This window comes from Schizophyllum commune, assembly GCF_000143185.2.
Source record: "Schizophyllum commune H4-8 unplaced genomic scaffold SCHCOscaffold_5, whole genome shotgun sequence".
NCBI classification, from domain to species: domain Eukaryota; kingdom Fungi; phylum Basidiomycota; class Agaricomycetes; order Agaricales; family Schizophyllaceae; genus Schizophyllum; species Schizophyllum commune.
Window position 1 is genome coordinate 194726 of NW_026089542.1, and position 14043 is coordinate 208768.

General features: G+C 56.6%; 8 protein-coding genes across 8 annotated transcripts; 3 read left to right on the forward strand and 5 right to left on the reverse strand.

The window, feature by feature from the left end:
- Positions 1–42: 42 nt before the first annotated feature.
- On the reverse strand, positions 43–559 carry SCHCODRAFT_02620680 (uncharacterized protein). The gene is made up of 3 exons (XM_003037682.3): positions 488–559; positions 120–435; positions 43–65 (listed from the first exon to the last, which is right to left on the reverse strand). Exon 2 carries the CDS (start codon positions 430–432, stop codon positions 154–156), a length of 279 nt encoding a protein of 92 aa, XP_003037728.2. The 5' UTR covers positions 433–435; positions 488–559; the 3' UTR covers positions 43–65; positions 120–153.
- Positions 560–1058: 499 nt separating this feature from the next.
- SCHCODRAFT_02498322 (DNA ligase/mRNA capping enzyme) lies at positions 1059–2757 on the forward strand (the record flags this gene model as incomplete). Its single annotated transcript, XM_003036324.2, has 9 exons — positions 1059–1099; positions 1151–1192; positions 1280–1710; positions 1777–1895; positions 1974–2185; positions 2245–2287; positions 2340–2441; positions 2498–2607; positions 2661–2757. The coding sequence occupies 9 exons, from the start codon at positions 1059–1061 to the stop codon at positions 2755–2757; spliced, it is 1197 nt and encodes a 398-aa protein (XP_003036370.1).
- On the reverse strand, positions 2688–5643 carry SCHCODRAFT_02537529 (cytochrome P450). Its single transcript, XM_050343592.1, has 12 exons — positions 4891–5643; positions 4820–4837; positions 4643–4766; positions 4413–4595; positions 4267–4362; positions 4053–4216; positions 3826–4007; positions 3638–3771; positions 3420–3587; positions 3336–3382; positions 3257–3286; positions 2688–3201 (listed from the first exon to the last, which is right to left on the reverse strand). The coding sequence occupies exons 1-12, from the start codon at positions 5220–5222 to the stop codon at positions 3051–3053; spliced, it is 1629 nt and encodes a 542-aa protein (XP_050200292.1). The 5' UTR covers positions 5223–5643; the 3' UTR covers positions 2688–3050.
- A 715-nt stretch (positions 5644–6358) lies between these two features.
- On the reverse strand, positions 6359–9682 carry SCHCODRAFT_02243870 (Coatomer, beta' subunit). The gene is made up of 9 exons (XM_050342173.1): positions 9470–9682; positions 9031–9414; positions 7970–8980; positions 7751–7917; positions 7594–7701; positions 7333–7541; positions 6998–7279; positions 6805–6937; positions 6359–6749 (listed from the first exon to the last, which is right to left on the reverse strand). The coding sequence occupies exons 1-9, from the start codon at positions 9485–9487 to the stop codon at positions 6560–6562; spliced, it is 2502 nt and encodes an 833-aa protein (XP_050200293.1). The 5' UTR covers positions 9488–9682; the 3' UTR covers positions 6359–6559.
- A 4-nt stretch (positions 9683–9686) lies between these two features.
- Positions 9687–10536, reverse strand: SCHCODRAFT_02620687 (Cerato-platanin). The gene is made up of 2 exons (XM_003037685.2): positions 9929–10536; positions 9687–9877 (listed from the first exon to the last, which is right to left on the reverse strand). The coding sequence occupies exons 1-2, from the start codon at positions 10364–10366 to the stop codon at positions 9872–9874; spliced, it is 444 nt and encodes a 147-aa protein (XP_003037731.1). The 5' UTR covers positions 10367–10536; the 3' UTR covers positions 9687–9871.
- A 104-nt stretch (positions 10537–10640) lies between these two features.
- Positions 10641–11350, forward strand: SCHCODRAFT_02620691 (uncharacterized protein). The gene is made up of 4 exons (XM_003036325.2): positions 10641–10976; positions 11053–11073; positions 11126–11196; positions 11257–11350. Exons 1-4 carry the CDS (start codon positions 10735–10737, stop codon positions 11265–11267), a joined length of 345 nt encoding a protein of 114 aa, XP_003036371.1. The 5' UTR covers positions 10641–10734; the 3' UTR covers positions 11268–11350.
- Positions 11351–11492: 142 nt separating this feature from the next.
- Positions 11493–13274, forward strand: SCHCODRAFT_02498559 (uncharacterized protein; the record flags this gene model as incomplete). The annotated part of the gene is made up of 4 exons (XM_003036326.1): positions 11493–11570; positions 11627–11824; positions 12037–13000; positions 13135–13274. The coding sequence occupies 4 exons, from the start codon at positions 11493–11495 to the stop codon at positions 13272–13274; spliced, it is 1380 nt and encodes a 459-aa protein (XP_003036372.1).
- Positions 13275–13430: 156 nt separating this feature from the next.
- Positions 13431–14025, reverse strand: SCHCODRAFT_02620698 (uncharacterized protein). Its single transcript, XM_050345014.1, has 2 exons — positions 13952–14025; positions 13431–13904 (listed from the first exon to the last, which is right to left on the reverse strand). The coding sequence occupies exons 1-2, from the start codon at positions 14000–14002 to the stop codon at positions 13608–13610; spliced, it is 348 nt and encodes a 115-aa protein (XP_050200294.1). The 5' UTR covers positions 14003–14025; the 3' UTR covers positions 13431–13607.
- Positions 14026–14043: the final 18 nt, after the last annotated feature.

Sequence of the window (14043 nt, forward strand, 5' to 3'; positions counted from 1 at the left end):
CGTAGCACGAACGAGTATACATGCGAACGGCAATGCGCCGGGACATCGAGGAGGATCACTTGAAGGTGCGTCGAGACCGAATTCTGTCAATGCTTTGCGCGACAGCCAACAATCTCTAGTTTGTCAGCAGCAGCAATTCATTCCATTGTATTCTCAATAGCGTTGTAGCATTCTTATCCCTCTCCTGATCATTTCGTCCGCCTCTTCCGCCAGCTGCTCATTCCTTGCCTCCTGCTCCTTCAGCTTGGCGAGCAATATCTCATTCTGCTTCCGGAGCCGCTCGCCCTGCGCCTCCAGCCGCTTCTCCTTCTCAAGAAGTCTTGCCAATGCAGTAGTTCCCGCCTGCTTCTGTAGACGCTTGGCCTTCTTCGCTGCATTCATGACTTTCGCTTTTTCGACGCTCGAGCGAGTGGTCCCTTTTTTGTATCCCATGTCCTGCATGGTATCTCAACATGTGCACTAATTCAGGACTGAAGCATACACGTACGGTCGTTATCACTCTAGTGCTGCTACCTATCAACAGAATGGGTCCCGTATCTAGCAGTCAAATGAGGGTTACTGGTTAAGATGCGTGCAGCCCACGTGCGCGTCGCCGCGCACGCGATTTCCTCACGGAGCTCGGCTCTGAGTCCAAAGTTATTGGTCTGATTCTGAGCAAGTCATCCGATCCTGCTCAGATAAATGGCGGGACAATACACACGCCAGATCTCTCTTCATTATGCGCGTAAGAATGACCGGGCAGTGTCACAAGGAGCGTAAAAGGACAAGATCAACCTCGGTCCAGTCCCGACAATTAAATCATGTGATCGCGTCGTGACGCGGAGCCGGCACAGCCGACGCCCCTGACTTGCGAGGTTGGACTCGACCATTTGACCGAAGCAAAGTCATAGCTTCCTCACCGCGACGCTGTATAGACCGACTCATCACAGCCCATCATTGCCAGTCATCAATCTCTCATATATACGACAAGGCCTCAAACCTGAGACTGTTCTCCCCCTCCCCGCCATGTCACAGGAAGACAACTCGCCGAGATCAGTGGCGTGAAGCCCAAGGTATACATGCCGGACGGCGAGGAACGGGAGGTCAGCTCTCAGTCGAGGTACGCGCAGTCTAGCTCGGCTGAGACGAACAGCTAACATCCTCCCAGTAGCTCAACATACAAGATCAAGCGCACATGGGATCACTACTACTGGTGCGCGTCGCCCTTCCTTCCCCAAACCAAGCATATCTCCACGCCTCTTCTCTTTTCCCCTCGGACAATCCATTGACTTCCTCGCAGCACATGCCCCGCCTGGCGCAACCAGGGTGGCGCACCCACGAACGCCCGCACATGCAAACACCTCAAAGCCCTCCTCGGAGAAGCCTACGAACTCGCCCGGCTCAAGTACAAGAACCCTCACGGCCAGCTCCCTGCCCCAACTGCGTCCAAGTCTAAGGGCAAGAAGCGCAAGAAGGCCGCGGACGACGACGAAGAGAACGACGCTGACGACGACAAGCCATCGAGCAAGCGATCCAAACCTGTATCAAACAAGCCCCAGAAACCCTTCACTGAGGTACCACTCGCGAACAAGTGGGACCTGGACGACGGCTTGGACCCCACTGGTTGGTGGATGTCCGAGAAACTCGATGGCGTCCGAGTCTACTACGACGGCGAGCGCATGTGGAGCCGCCTCGGAAACCTCTTCACGCCCCCGCAGTGGTTCCTCGACAGTACGTATCTCTTTCCCCCTACCTCCCAATCCATTCCCTGCCCCCTGACATTCACCCTCACCCCAGAACTCCCCAAGAACGTCCACCTCGACGGCGAGCTCTTCGGCGGGCGCGGCACCTTCCAATCCACCGTCTCCATCGTCAAGACCATCAACTCCCCCCACTGGAAGAACATCACCTTTCAGGTAGGCGATTCTCTCTCGTTCTCCTCTTCACGTCTCTGTCCCGCCACCCCACTTCCACCTCTAATCATCTTACCTCAGGTCTTCGACATCCCCTCCCTCGCCTCCCAGCCCTTCGAGGCCCGCCTGGACGCGCTCAAGAAGCTCGTCGGCAAGCGCGGCGGCTCTCACCGCTCCCGCCAGGTTAACCTCGTTTGGCAGGAGAAAGTCCGCGACCGCCAGCACGTCCTTGACCACCTCAAACATATCGAGGAGCTCGGCGGCGAGGGGGTTATGCTAAGGAAGCCTGAGTCGTGAGTTGTTTGTCTGTGCGCTGATAGAATCGAGATACTGACACGCCGATTGCCGCCAGTGAGTACGAGTTCAGGCGCTCAGGAACGTTGCTCAAAGTCAAGGTGCGCCTTATCTACTTTGACGTCCGCGCACCTGTCACTGACTACTCTCAAGACGTTCCACGACGCCGAAGCCATCGTCACCGGGTACGTTCCCGGGAAAGGCAAGCACACAGGTGCGACGGGCGCTCTCAAATGCAAGATGGCGTGCGGGAAGGTCAGTAAGGCCACGAATCGACGATGGACGCGAATAAACTGACATCGGATGAACAGACCTTCAACGTCGGGACTGGCATGAGCGACAAGCAACGGGCCAAACCACCCAAAGTCGGCTCCATCATTACCTACCGCTTCCAGGAGCTCACCAAGGACGGTGTCCCTCGGTGCGTCACATGGATGTCCTTAGGAATGCATGTCACTCACAAGCTGCTTCAAGCTTTCCATCGTTCGTCGGGGAGGCGATAGATAAAACAGGAGCCAACGATGCGCCTGTTGCGGCCATAGCGAAGAGAAAGACGAATTCACTGGCATAGTTCACACCGCGGATCGCTGGGGATGCGAAGGCATTGCCTCGCCCAGGGCAGGCGTTGTTATTAATGAAGCTACATACGATGAACGCGTCGTACGTAGTCCCGGCTATATCGTACTGTAACATGGACTATTGGTAGCGATGGACAGCGCTAGTGGACAATCAAGATAACACGATGGATGAGAGGAAGATATATCTCCTTTCTTCGACATAGAATGCGACAGTGAAAAACAAGAAAACACGATAGCGAGTTGATAGCGTGGTCTGAAAACATGACGACGTCGTGAGTGAGTCGAATTAGGTGACTATAAGGTAAGAAAAAGGTGAAGGTATGTGCAGATGGGTACGTGCATCAATTTTTCTGTTTGTAAGGTCCGTGAGCGAATATCCAAGAACAATGACGGCGGGTAGCGCGCGATCAATTGTTGTTGCGAGGAATGAAGGTGAGCTGGAATGTCGTGCGTGAGTCAGACGATGAAAGGGGCTCATGAAATACCACTTACTGGGCACGACATGGCGGCCGGGAAGATGACCTGGTAGATGATTAGCACAATTAACATGTTGGCAACGAAGTCGACGCACAAAAGAGTCGCGCATCTCCATGGAGCGGGCGTTGGTCTCGGCAGGAGCTTCGATGTCGAAGTTCCTGACGATGGAAGCGACGACAATCCTGAGCATGATTTGCGCAAGGTTCTGGCCACCACAGACTCTGGTGCCGAAGCCGAAGGGAAGGAGGTGAGCCGACATCAAACTGGTGTCCTCGACCAGCCAGCGGTCGGGCAGGAACGTCTCCGGAGAAGGGAAGACGGTGGCGTCGCGGCTGAGGCTCCAGGACTGCAATGGAATTAGATGAGGATAGATGGGTACGGTGTATTTCCACGTACCTGTGTAGACACAACGGTGCCAGCGGGGAGCGCAAAGCCCATGAGGTCGAAGGGCTCAAGCTCGCCGGCTTTCGAGGAGACAGAAGGAACGACACGCTCAAGCAGGCTGGGGGCCGCACCATAGATACGGAGTCCTTCCACATAATTTCAGCATGAGGGCGAGGGCAACGACTGGCAACCGTTCTCACCTTCCTTGATGAAAGCGTTGAGGTAAGGGAGAGATTGGAGAACGGAAATATCGGGAATGGACATGGAGTCGGGCATGGCCTCCTCGAGCTCGGCGCGAAGCTTCTGCATCATGTCCGGGCGGCGACTAAGTTCCCAGAAGAAGTAAGACAAAGTGGTCGACGTGGTATCGGAGCCGGCGATCCTAAGGCAGGTCAGTACCTTATGATCAGAATAGATGAAGACATACATGTGACCCATAGCCTCAGAGATGATGTCGTTGTCGGGCATAAGTTCGCCAGTCGACGAGTAACGGTACTTGAGGAGACGTTGGAGCATGGGAACCTTCTCCGAGTCGTGAAGCTTGCCAGCGTTCATCTGCGCCCGTAGCTCGTAGACGCGCGCGCTGACGAACTGCACAATAGGTCAATTGATGTGCACGAGGATCGCGGTCAGCGGCGTACCTCAGCCATGATCTTGTCCGAGTCGCACATCTGACGCCAGCGGTTGTTGGGGATCTTGCAGACGAGGTTCCACGCCCAGGTGGGGACTGCGCTGCGCTGCCAATCGCGTAAGTGAACTGACCGTAGCTGGCAATTGGCGGACCAACCAAGATGCCCCGCTTGGGGAAGTCGCTGATGGCGGTGCAAAGGGCATCCTCAACGCCGAGAGCCCACTTCTTGAGAGCGCCGAGACGGCAGCCGTAGGACGAGGCCACGATGACGTCCACCATGAATTGCCTGAACAGGGTGAGGCAGTCGACGGACTTCTCGCCGGAGATCGAGTTGAGGGTCTGATGGACGGTGAGGCGCTGCCGACACATCTCAAGGACTTGCTCACCTGGACAAGATCATGGGCGAAGTCGTGCATCTCGGGCTGGAACTGGGCGAGGTTGTTCGGGGTGTAGTGAGGAGCGTATCCCTTGCGGCGCATGCTGTGAGGCGCGTGCTCGAGGGTGGTCATGCTGGGAAAGGCGTCAGAAGGAACAGCATACGCATATATGCGGCCAGAACTCACGCATGGTCATTCTCATTGCTGTAGGAGGACGTGTTAGTGACGCGTCAGCGACAGGAGAGCGACCGACGCACGTCAGAAGGCTCTTGTAGTAGACGCTCTTGTCGAACTTGTGTACCGAGTAGACGCTTTTGGTGGTGGACAGGTCTTTGAAGACAACGCGGTTAGGGCCGATGCGCACGACGGGGCCGTAGATCTCGAAGAGCTCGTGGACAGTCTTGCATTGTTGTAGGCGAAGAACATGTGTGAGGATCCAGAAGTCGGAGACCGCCGCGTACCAAGGGCCGGGGATGGCGCTGAGCGGGGAGAAGAAGAGGAGGTAGATGGCGCGGGCGAGGAAGAGGATGATGAGGGCGGCGAAGGCGACGAGGGTGACCGAGACGTTGGAGTACGCGAGAGAGAGCATTGTCGTAAGCGATACTGTCGGTGTAGATGTAAGGGAGGGAGGATGCGGACCCGGGTCGCTGGGTGGCCGGCGGAGAGGAAGGTGAGCGCGGGAGGAAAGGGAAGAATGGGGAAAACGGTCCGCCACCTGCTTTATATTGGCGGTCGCTGTTTTCCTGTGTTTGCCTTCCGGCCGTCCGTGACAGTGCCGGGGGCGGGGACTTCGGTGAGGGGCCGCAGGACGCGGTAAACGTGAGCCAGCATCACCTTCCGATCAGCAGTGACAGCCGCTATCATATATCCCCATATGGATACCACGCTGCCAGATAAGGCTGTCCTTGAGCTCCCAAGACGGCAGGCGTCCACGCGTCGGCCCAGGGCGGTCGCCGACGTTCAGCTTGACGTTCGCGCCCTGGAGGGCCCTCGCGACCTGCAGTCGTAACGAGTCGGTGAGACAGTTTCGGTGACCAGAACACATGGTCGCGCTCAAGTATTCGAGTTGCGCGTTGCACGGGGCGGACTGCTCGCAGCCGAATAACGCCCTCGAAGCGCAACCTTTCAGCGGAAGCTAACAACGCTGTCGGACTGACACGGAAGATTTTGAACGCCTATTTTCTGTGCGAAGCGCGTCAGTAACCATGTCATGGAGGACGTGCGATCCTGACCTGAGAGGTATCACCAGATCGTGACGCAGAAGACTCCAACGGCGTCTGGATCGCGCACCCCTGCTGCCGCACGGCGGGGAGGCGGCGGGAACTACCAAGAGGCCACAATGCATTTCGGACCTGACCATGACTGCGCAGCGTCTGTCAGAAGGTTGGTGAGGCGACGGGGCTGGACACTCCGGATGACAACGCAGGAAGCTTCAGCTTGTTGAAGTCCAATGGCCGCGGTGCAGAGGGCCTGCGGGCAACGAGGATGCGGACGCCCACGTAGCTAGTTGCTAGAAGACGATGAGAAGATTGATTACATCGATTCGTATACACATACCGTCAAAACAATCTCGGTCCCGCATACCTCGCATCTCCAAATGTATACAGCATCCAGCGCATGCGGATGATGCTCGATATGGACCCGAGACGAGGTGAAAAGGGCGCCCACCCGCCGAAGAGCGCGGGGCAAGGGATGCTTACCATGATCAACCAAAGGAGCGTCGCGCGGGCATTGTGAGAGTATGGAGAAGTGAAGGTGAACGACGAGCCATACATCCAGAGTCGAATAAAAAGGAAAATGCAGTACAACAAGCGTCTATGTACCTGCTCATGACTCGGCCTCTTCGTCCTCATCCTCATCTTCTTCCTCGTCTTCCTCCGACGCTTGGCGACCTGTCATCAATTCAGCACCACTTGCCTGTCCATGTCAACGAGTGAGCGCACCGTTCAAAGGCGCAGCCTCCGGCGCCTTCCCCTGCTCCTTTGCTAGCGCATCCGCCCACCCCTCCTCAAACAGGTCGGTGTTGAAGTCCGGGTGCGCAATCGACTCTGCCAGCTTGGGTCGCGACTTCGCGGTCAGGTCTGCCTTCCAGGCGTCGACGGCCCTCGGTGCTTGACTACAGAGGATAAACCGTGTCAGCGCGAGACGAGCAGAGCAAACACCCTCCTTACCTCGGCGCATACGTCCGCGCGAACATCGCTGCCTCAGGCGCGCGCTCCGTCTTGATGAGCAAATCCACACACGACTTCGCATCGCCCAGTTGAAACCGCGTCGCGAACGCCAGGTTGTTCTGCCCCTTCGCCTCTGCCAAGCATAATCAGTACGCTGCAAATACCAACACGCCGGCAAAGTGCGATGACTCACCCGCCTGAGATGCCAGTCCCTCCAATCCTGACCTGTCGCCCATAGCGAGGAGCAGGAGCAGGAGCGCGCTGAGGTCCTCCGCCTTGCCGAACGCTTCCCGCGCAAGGTCGAACTGCCACGTCGAAAGCGCGGCATCGCCCAGAGCTTTCCACTTGGGCTGCGCCTCGCTTTCCGGGACGCTCTTCGCGATGATGTGCGCGTTGTCGAGGTCCTGGAGCTGCAATGCGAGGTCGAACTTGTGGTCGGGGTCATTAGTGATACTCATGGCGAGCTCCTTGAAGTCTACAGAGAAACTGTCAGTATGCGACGGGTAGACGAGACTGACAAGCGCGTACCCTTGCTCTCCAAGAAGCGCGCGACCTTGTTGAGCTGGTCCTTTGGTATTGAGGGCAGGATCTCGGACGCAGCATCCATGTCACCGCGGAGGACGGCAGTCTGATACTCGACGACGGCAAGGGAGAGGGAGTAGCTGTAGATGGCGAGGTCTTTGTCTGCAAGGTATACACGGTTGTGCGCGGGCATGTAACCGAGGAGGTACAATGGCCTGAAGAGCAGGTAGTGAGCGGGCGAGGGAAGAAGGTCTGAGAGCGGCCTACCTGTCGAAGGGGCTGACGGTGTAGGACTCGGTACCGATGAAGTAGCACAAGCGGTTGTTCGCCGTCGTGTAGATGAAGCAATCGCCGATCCACTTCGCGGTCTTTACACTGGACACGATGATCAGCGAATGGCCGCATACATGCAAGCCCGACTTACACCTCGGAGACATCGGCGACGACATCGAAGGCCTCCTCGACGCCCTCGTCAGTGATCTCAGCACCCTCCTCGAGCTTCGCGTTGTATGCATCGCGGTCGAAGCGCAGGATGTAGAAGGAGTCGGCGGTGGTGATTGCGACCAGGGTGCCAGTGCCAGACCAGTAAACCTGCATATACGCGCTAAGCAAGCAAGATCATATCAAGACAGAGACGGCTCACCTCCTTCGCGTCGACGTCGATGCGGCGCACAACATCTCCAGTCTCCCAGTCCCAGAACAGGACGAAGCCGCTACCGCGCGCACCCAGAAGGGTACCGCCGCTGATTCCGTCGATTCCCCAGCCGCCTGCACCCTTCATCCCTGCGCCCGAACGCTCGCGGAAGTTCTTATAGATCTTGAGCTTCAACTTGTTCTCGAGTACGGCATACGTGTTCGAGTCCGGCGCCCACGCGAACGAGAGACCGTTGCCGAAAGACTTGTTCCTCCACGCAAGGGCTGTGTAGATAATGTACTCGCCGTCGCCGACGACCGTCACGAAGCGACCGTTGGGGGAGTGGATCAGCGCGTTGGCGAAGATCTCCGTCGAGCCGATCTCCTTTGTGGAGAGCGCGACGCGCTTTCCGTCCTCACTGTCGCCCTCTGCGGGTGCGACCTGCTGCAGATTGCCGGAGAGGACTTCGTGGTTGCGGGTGTAGACGAGTTTGCCGGAGGGGTCCATGGAGAGCGTAGGCTCATCGCGGCCAAGCTTGACAATGACAACACCCTCGTCGAAGCCGACAGCTACCTCGTTCGCGTCCTTGCGCAGCGCGACGCACCACGCGCGCTCGAGAGAGTAGCTGAGCGTGTTCTCGATCCTGTACGTCGCGGCGTTCCAGATCTTGACCGTGCCATCCTCGGCGCCGGAGACGATGATGGGCAGGTTCGGGTGGAAGACGGCGAAGGAGACGTTGTTGGTGTGGCCCTCCATGGTCTGCACGCACGACTTGGAGAGGTAGTCCCATACTTTGACGGTCTTGTCATCGCCGCAGGTGACAAGGTACGGCTTGTCGGCGCCCGGGTAGAAGTCGACGTAGTTGACGCCTTTCTCGTGCGCGTCCATGGTGAAGTTGGCGTGCGTGGCGCCGATGGACCACATCTTGACGGTACGGTCAAGACAGGCAGACGCGAATGTGTTGGAGTCTTTGGGATTGAAGGCGATGTTCATGATGTAGTGCGTGTGCCCTTCGTAGACCTGCGATACTGGGTGAGCAGGATGTCCGAGAAGTATATGCAGCCACGCACCTGGACGTTCTTCCATCCCTTCTCCCAGTCCCAGGCCTTGATCGTCATGTCGTCGCTGCCGGTGAGCACGATGCTCGCGGTGGGGTGTACAGTCAAGCATCGGATGTAGTCAGGGTGAGCCTCGAAGGCGGTGACTTTTTCGTGGGTGTTGTAGTTGAAGACGCGCAGCTGGAAGTCATCGGAGCCCGCGACGAACCAGTTCTTGCGCGCGATGAACTTGACGCAGCGCACGGGGACCTCAGCGACTTCGAATGTCTTGACGATGGCGCCGGTCTCGTGGTTGTAGATGTTCACGGTGCCATTGTACAGGCCAGTCAACAGCCAGGGCTCAGTCGGATGGAAATCTACGGCCTTCACGCGATCTGAACGCGCGAAAAGCTTTCTCTGTTAAGGAATACTCAATTGCTGTTTTCGAGGGGGTCGTATGTATGCTACTCACGTTGACCTCAAAGAGCATCCCCGGAAGATCAGAGGGGAAGGGGAGCAGGGGAGATGGTGATGGGAACGACCAAGCGCGAGAGAGTACATTGACCGCGTCACAAGCGTCAAACAAAGCCTTCCCAATTAGGAAGTTTAACACGTCGCACCCTTGCGCTCAAGTGTCACCTAACTGCAAACCCTTAAGGCCCTTCGAAGTACGTCAAGATCGAAGAGTATTGGCCGGGTCCTGCTCGATTCTAATCATTGAAAGAAGTCCGAAGTTTCAGTAGGCATAACGTCCACAGGCAGTACAACACAAGTACGAATACAACACATCGTCCTGTTACAACCAGTCCCAAGATTTGAGGAAAGTCCTTTCATATGCATTTCAGTTCTCCTCGTATGGTTGCACGACTTTGCACTAGGCCTATATGTATGTGAGTAGGTTGCACCAGACTTTCGATGCGTCACAACGCACTGAAGGCAGCCCGCACAAGCTTCCGTCGATCTGCTTATACGTGATCGTCGCCACGCCCAGCTCCACAGCGCGACCGTTCGTGAGCGTGTCCATAGCCTTGCGCGAGATGACGAAGCCGTCGACCCCCGCGACGTCGACAGCGAGGATGTTGACGAGGTTCTGGTGACCCTGCGACACCGTGTAGTTCAGCTGCCAGCACGTCCCGCAGTTCTTGCTGTTCCATCCCTCGACCGCGAACGCCGCGCCGACGTTGGGGAAGTTCGGGATGTCGCCGAGGTCGTTCCACTGGTACTTAGTGATGAGGCCGTTGTCGCCGTTCGAGCAGGCGACGGAGGTGAGGGCCTCGTCAGCCTGGTCGTAGACGGTGTCGTAGTAGACGACCGCAGTGAGGGCGGTGGGGATGGCGAGCAGAGAGGTGAAGATGGTTAAGAGCTTCATAGTGCGATGTGTGATGTGAGGCTCGAATGGAGGCGTCGCTATCGGTTGGAAGTACGGACTGGGGATGTGTTACTTTAATACCCAGTCAAAGAGGCTGCCGAGGAGCGCGTACGTATTGACCCAGAGAATCAATGACAGGACGAGCCTCAGGTGGTCGGGCAGGTCAGACCGCCCAAGCATGCACATCGGCGTCATCTGCCCAATGTGCGCCTTCTAAAGGGCCTCGAGAGAAGCCCATGAAGATCCGAGGCCGCGCATGACCAGGCAGATCAATGCATTCCGCGCGCGAGAGGTAACCAGAACGTACGAAGGGGTTTGTAAATGGACACTGCCGCGGTCATGTAGACGGAAGCTCTGCATACAATGACATGGGTGTAAGAAGGTTGCTGAAGCAGAGGCCGATCCAGCTAGCCATCGCCCAACGTTATTCGGAGGATCTGTACGTTTGGGGTGACAATTTTGCCCCGTTCCTTGTGGAAGTTCATTTTCGGGGTCGAGAGCAACATAGCTCAGGTGGTCTGGATTCAGGCAGGGAAAGAGCAGCCGGGAAGAGTGAGATCGCAGAGGGAAGGTTGACGATCGCTTTGCGATTAAGCAGCGCAGTCTCGAGCTGAAAAGGTGGTGAGGTGAGGTGCACTTCGTATGTGAGGGAAAGTCGGGGAAAGGGGAAAGGATCCCAGCCTTACTTGGTGTCGTAAGAAGAGCTACTGAAAGGACGTGTGAGTGTCTCATTACCGTCGCAAAGGCATGAGCACATACCTCTGCTTCTGAGGTGAACATGCGCTCGTCTGCATGGAACGCATATACCGTCGGCTTCGCCCTGTTCATCTCTATCGATTCATCGTCGTCAAATGGGGGCTGGAGTGGGATCGGGATTGCATAGAGCGAACCGAGGATGTAAAGACAGTCGAGGACACACACTTATGCTGCAAACTCTAGAAACTCAAGTGCATCCGGCTGAGTTGTGCAGTACAAGGTGTTGCGTGCATGGCGTCGACGGACAGTGCAAGGCACAACCGGCTGATTGCGGTCCGCGCCACGATGATCTCGGTCCTTGCGGACCGGGTCGTCGCCACATTTGTCTTGTTCCCTTTGTCTCTTGTTCTCGACGCTGCCACTGACTGTCATGACCAACGAATCATACATCGACGCACTTGCCGGAGTGCAGAAAGGCTTGTTAGATGGCGAGCTTACTTTGTCCCAGGTGCGTCGTGTAAACCTCAGATTTCGTGCTCTATCTAACGAGAATCCCTTACACAGATCGACGAATTGGAGGACAGGACACGCCAGCTCCAGGAATCTCTGCTGCGCGCGCGCAACATACAATCTCCTGCAAACAAGCTTCCAGCAGAAGTTCTTGCAAGCATCTTCCACCTCGTTCAGGAACCTTACGACGACAGTGACTTCTTGCCGCAATGGCCGGATTGGACGTCGTTGGACTGGCTTGTGGTGACTCACGTATGCTCGCGCTGGAGGTACACCGCACTGGACCTTCCATCTCTTTGGTCTACCATTGATCTCTGTCACGACTTCTCTGCGAAAGCGGGACGAACCTTCCTCGCGGCCGTCCGCTCCGGGTTTTCTTCTCCAGCCGTGAAGTTGCACACTCGGTACCAGACATAAGCGTTCTGCAGGGCATATTGCACAACCATATTGAACGCTTGCAGCAGCTTCACCTGGCCGTCGAGTCTGCTCATGATCTCTGCCTGGTTTGTCCCGACTTGCGTTCGCCCGCGCCGAAACTAGAGAGCCTCTCGATTTGCATCCGATCGGGTGACCCCGATAATCACAGTATGATTCGGGTGCACGGTTTGCTGAAGGACAATTTCAGTGCAGTACGCAGGCTGGTCGCTGTGGGCTGTCCAATCTGGGAGTATATCACATTCTCGCACCTTACCCACCTCGCCATCTACCAAACAACCAATCACAAACGTGGAATCCAGGGTCTTCTGCAGAACTGTCCCGACCTCGAAGAGCTGGTACTCACCGACATTTGGTTCTTCAGCAGACTATCTGACGAAACATATCGCCTGCCTCGTCTACAGTATCTCCAGCTCATCACTCTGGGCCAGCACGATGATGGCGTGCGGACATCGCCTCTTGTCGCCAGTCTCGATATTCCAGAGCGCTGTAGGTACCGGGTGGCCAATCCGTCTATGGCAGACGTTCTCGCCGTCCTGACCATATCGAACTCGCCCCTGTCGAAGCAGAGGATACATACGGCCAACATCATGTTTCATGGTCACAGGCGCATGACCATACACTCGGGTACGGTCTCTTTGGGATGCGCGCCGTCAGACAACGACATCCCCCTTGTCGCTCGCGCGGTGGATCCGGACACGAAGCTGACCCTCGTCCTTGGCGACTATGCACCGAAGGAGGAACTCTGCGTGCAGCTTTTCTTGCATATGCGCCGCGTGCGGACACTGGTCATCATCGACGACCCCCCAGCATCCGGCGTAAACAGCGCCATAGCTGAGCCCTTGGTCAACGCTCTTGGCTCGCCTTCGAGTGCCGAAGACGCGGCCTCGGGCTCAGTCGTCCTACCAGCACTAGAATCGCTCCACGTGCATAATCGTCAGACGGCTATGTGGCCTTGCTTATGGTCCGCTGTCTCGCGTCGCGCGCAAAGGGGTGCGCCGCTAAAGGAACTTTGCGTCTACGAATATCCTCATCGTGACGGCACGCCTGGTGTTGTCAGGAAGATTACCCTGACGCTTCTGGATTGGCCGTTGGTGTCACGACTGAAGCCTCGGACCTCACGGCAGGTAATGCGCAAGCAGAGGTTTGGGAGCCAGCCGAGAGGCCTGTAAATGGCTTCAAATGGGCGGGTTCGGGGATACAGGAGGTGTCGGAGGATGAGGATGACCATGACGACTCACAATCAGACTGGGATTCGGATTATTGACGGATATCTGGTGAGGCTACTTCTTCTGCAGACTCGTTGGTCGCTGATCAGTCCTGCAGGTTCACTCAGCTGCATGTGTTTGACTCGTAGTGATGCGACGGCAGAAGCTCAAGAAAGACAAGGACGTAAATATGTAAAGTTACAACTATATTGTCTATTCATCCAGTTACATTCCGAATCGGCCGTATGAGCTAGTTGAGCACTCTGAGTGCCTAATTCTCAACTTCGGCGCCCGTCAACCCGACGGACAACTAATTTCCGACTCCTTACAGCTCTTCATTTCGAAGATACCGGTGTTGTGCAGCAGTTTTACATAGTCGGCGAACTAGGTCTTCAGATAACCGGAGACAGCGTCTTGTAGTCACCGGCGACAGCGTCTTGACTTAGCTGACGATCGCGTCCGCCAGCGCGACTGATGACCGGACGACACATTACCGCGCACAATATCATCACGACCGCAACGCCCTCTCCCACGTCCCGGTACATCGATCTAGCCCGAGAAGCCCCTCGTGAGCGCCTGCGTGGGTCGGATGCTACTGCGAAGCCACCCACTGTCGCGTTTTTGACCTCCGGGCCGCCGAGGCTCCATATGCGTTCACAGGACGTGTGTAGAGGTATAAAGGCAGCTTCCTGCGAAGCTAATCAGACCCCCATTCACCCCGAACTTCGCCCTTCACTTGTCTTTTTGCGCCTGATATCGCGCGCGGCGAACGAGAGTATATTACCATGACGCAGTCTGCCGCAACCAATGGTCATTTGGCCGCAACGG

Bases quoted from the DNA above. Each gene is read 5' to 3' on its own strand.
- SCHCODRAFT_02620680 (XM_003037682.3), bottom strand. From the start codon at position 432: ATGGGATACAAAAAAGGGACCACTCGCTCGAGCGTCGAAAAAGCGAAA.
- SCHCODRAFT_02537529 (XM_050343592.1), bottom strand. From the start codon at position 5,222: ATGCTCTCTCTCGCGTACTCCAACGTCTCGGTCACCCTCGTCGCCTTC. The intron at 3,588-3,637 runs GTACGTGGAAAT...ATTCCATTGCAG, and splicing joins GCACCGTTGTGTCTACACAG to TCCTGGAGCCTCAGCCGCGA. The intron at 3,383-3,419 runs GTCGTCGCTTCC...TCGACATCGAAG, and splicing joins CGCAAATCATGCTCAGGATT to CTCCTGCCGAGACCAACGCC.
- SCHCODRAFT_02243870 (XM_050342173.1), bottom strand. The intron at 7,918-7,969 runs GTGAGCCGTCTC...GCGTATATGCAG, and splicing joins TCGACGTCGACGCGAAGGAG to GTTTACTGGTCTGGCACTGG. The intron at 6,938-6,997 runs GTGAGTCATCGC...TATGCTTGGCAG, and splicing joins GGGACTGGCATCTCAGGCGG to AGGCGAAGGGGCAGAACAAC.
- SCHCODRAFT_02620687 (XM_003037685.2), bottom strand. From the start codon at position 10,366: ATGAAGCTCTTAACCATCTTCACCTCTCTGCTCGCCATCCCCACCGCC.
- SCHCODRAFT_02620691 (XM_003036325.2), top strand. From the start codon at position 10,735: ATGGGTGTAAGAAGGTTGCTGAAGCAGAGGCCGATCCAGCTAGCCATC. The intron at 10,977-11,052 runs CTGAAAAGGTGG...TCCCAGCCTTAC, and splicing joins TTAAGCAGCGCAGTCTCGAG to TTGGTGTCGTAAGAAGAGCT. The intron at 11,074-11,125 runs CTGAAAGGACGT...ATGAGCACATAC, and splicing joins TGGTGTCGTAAGAAGAGCTA to CTCTGCTTCTGAGGTGAACA.
- SCHCODRAFT_02620698 (XM_050345014.1), bottom strand. From the start codon at position 14,002: ATGGTAATATACTCTCGTTCGCCGCGCGCGATATCAGGCGCAAAAAGA. The intron at 13,905-13,951 runs GTGAAGGGCGAA...TTAGCTTCGCAG, and splicing joins TATCAGGCGCAAAAAGACAA to GAAGCTGCCTTTATACCTCT.